The following is a 2,012-nucleotide window of genomic DNA, read 5'->3' as shown; positions in this document are numbered from 1 at the left end:
CTACTCCTTGCGTGCCTTCTTCTTCACGTTCCCATCGTTGACAAGCTTCTGTTTGTTTGCAGCCTGAGAACCGTGATATGGGACATTTGATGCCGATGCATTGTTGCTGACAACGGTACTCTCATCAATTTTTGGTGCCACACCAACGGCACCATCTCCATTGTCATCGGGCCCATGATCACCCCCCTGAAACCATTGTAATGGTGTCAATATAGTGCTGTAAAATTTGTAAAATCTAACTTAAACAAAAAATACTAACATCGTTAACAAACGCTGGCAATGGCGCTCTCTCGTGTTCACTTATTATACGGGAGACAGTGAAGCTCTGGTGCTTGGAGATGAAGTTGAACTCACCCTGTTGCTGACAACGGTACTCTCATCAATTTTTGGTGCCACACCAACGGCACCATCTCCATTGTCATCGGGCCCATGATCACCCCCCTGAAACCATTGTAATGGTGTCAATATAGTGCTGTAAAATTTGTAAAATCTAACTTAAACAAAAAATACTAACATCGTTAACAAACGCTGGCAATGGCGCTCTCTCGTGTTCACTTATTATACGGGAGACAGTGAAGCTCTGGTGCTTGGAGATGAAGTTGAACTCACCCAACTTGAGCTGGAAAGTGAAAGTTTTTCCAACTACTTCATTCAAGAACGGAGGGAAGTCGCTGTCGACCCTAGCATTCACACCCACACCCTGCAAATGGAGGCTTAGGATTCCGGAAATGGATCAAAGACACAGAAGCATAAGCTACTGTTACATGTTCTGAGTGCTTACCAAAACATGTGCAGCCTCAGATGCTTGGATGTTGGTTAGCTTAGCAATCTCTGTATCAAATGCTACAAATACAGCCTCATCCGTATGGTCCGCCACCGAGAACTCCACCCGATACCTTTAAACAGAAATGAGATAGTGTGATAAATTAACGCACATGCAAGGAGACAACTTCTCTGAAACAGTTGAATAAGATCAGTCAAGAAGCTAGACCTTAATACACCCGTAGCGTTTTTCCTATCACATGAGAGACAAGTGAAAGATGTTTCATCCCGCTGAAGCTTCTTTGCGCATTTGGAGCATCCAATATAGCACCATCCCTTCTCCGACTGAAGACTGGTCACCTCGACCTTGCACAAAAACTCAATATTCTGAGACCAATAAGAATGTTCGTAAAATTAGAAGGAAACACTCGGAATAAAAGATTTTGCTTGGAATAATTTAACATGTGGGTCAGCGGCAAGGACATATTGGTTCAGTTCAGCAACGGTCAAGGGCTCGATTTTCTGAGCAGAGACCACTTTTGATTTAGAAGAGCTCGCATTGGCTCCATCACCAACCAGCCTAGCGTGCAAACAACACGCAAGAGAAATCAGTTGAAAACAATAATAAACCAATGAGGTGAACTATATCAATCTCAGCATAAAACACTTACCTTTCATAATGCTCTTTTCCAGCTGATGTTTCACAGTCAAAATAAAAGTGGGTACAAGATGTAGCGTTGAGAAAAAGCTTCCCTGAAAGTGAAAAGTGCGTAAGTGGACCGTGCTAATGAAGGGTTCCTAGGTGAAAACACGTATCTTACCTCCAACAACTTTGGGATTGATGCTTGTAAAGAGTATAACCTTTGGCTCAGAGATGTGCTCGTCAAACTTAGTTTGAAAAGTTACAGCACGATCATCAAACATACTGACACAAACATTGACATCCCTGATGCAATTTGATGTCGTGTTAGCAACAAAGACGATGACAATTACTGGATAAACGAATATACAGCTTACCCTTCCAAACGCAGAGTCACCATTACACGCTGAGGACCGCCACTACAAGAAAACAGCGGTATTCTGACGGACATTCCGACGGAAAATGAAATCCTCGGAATATACCGAGGAATTTCCGAGGAAATTCCGAGGAAACACAAAATTGGGGTTCCTCGGAATTTCCTCAGAATATACCGACGGAATTCCGAGGAAACCTCAGTCCGTCGGAATATTCCGAGGAAATTCCGAGGAAC

The 2,012-nt window shown here is 43.2% G+C and overlaps 1 protein-coding gene across 1 annotated transcript; it reads right to left on the bottom strand.

The window, feature by feature from the left end:
• On the bottom strand, window positions 1-1,802 carry LOC106319950. The gene is made up of 9 exons (XM_013758334.1): window positions 1,780-1,802; window positions 1,584-1,708; window positions 1,434-1,515; window positions 1,225-1,342; window positions 992-1,149; window positions 782-896; window positions 515-700; window positions 355-441; window positions 1-186 (listed from the first exon to the last, which is right to left on the bottom strand). The coding sequence occupies exons 1-9, from the start codon at window positions 1,800-1,802 to the stop codon at window positions 1-3; spliced, it is 1,080 nt and encodes a 359-aa protein (XP_013613788.1).
• Window positions 1,803-2,012: the final 210 nt, after the last annotated feature.

The sequence above is a fragment of the Brassica oleracea genome, unplaced genomic scaffold (genome assembly GCF_000695525.1).
Source record: "Brassica oleracea var. oleracea cultivar TO1000 unplaced genomic scaffold, BOL UnpScaffold00706, whole genome shotgun sequence".
In the NCBI taxonomy this organism is placed as follows: domain Eukaryota; kingdom Viridiplantae; phylum Streptophyta; class Magnoliopsida; order Brassicales; family Brassicaceae; genus Brassica; species Brassica oleracea.
The sequence above is the reverse complement of the archived record's forward strand: the minus strand, read 5'-3'. Positions and strand labels throughout refer to the sequence as shown.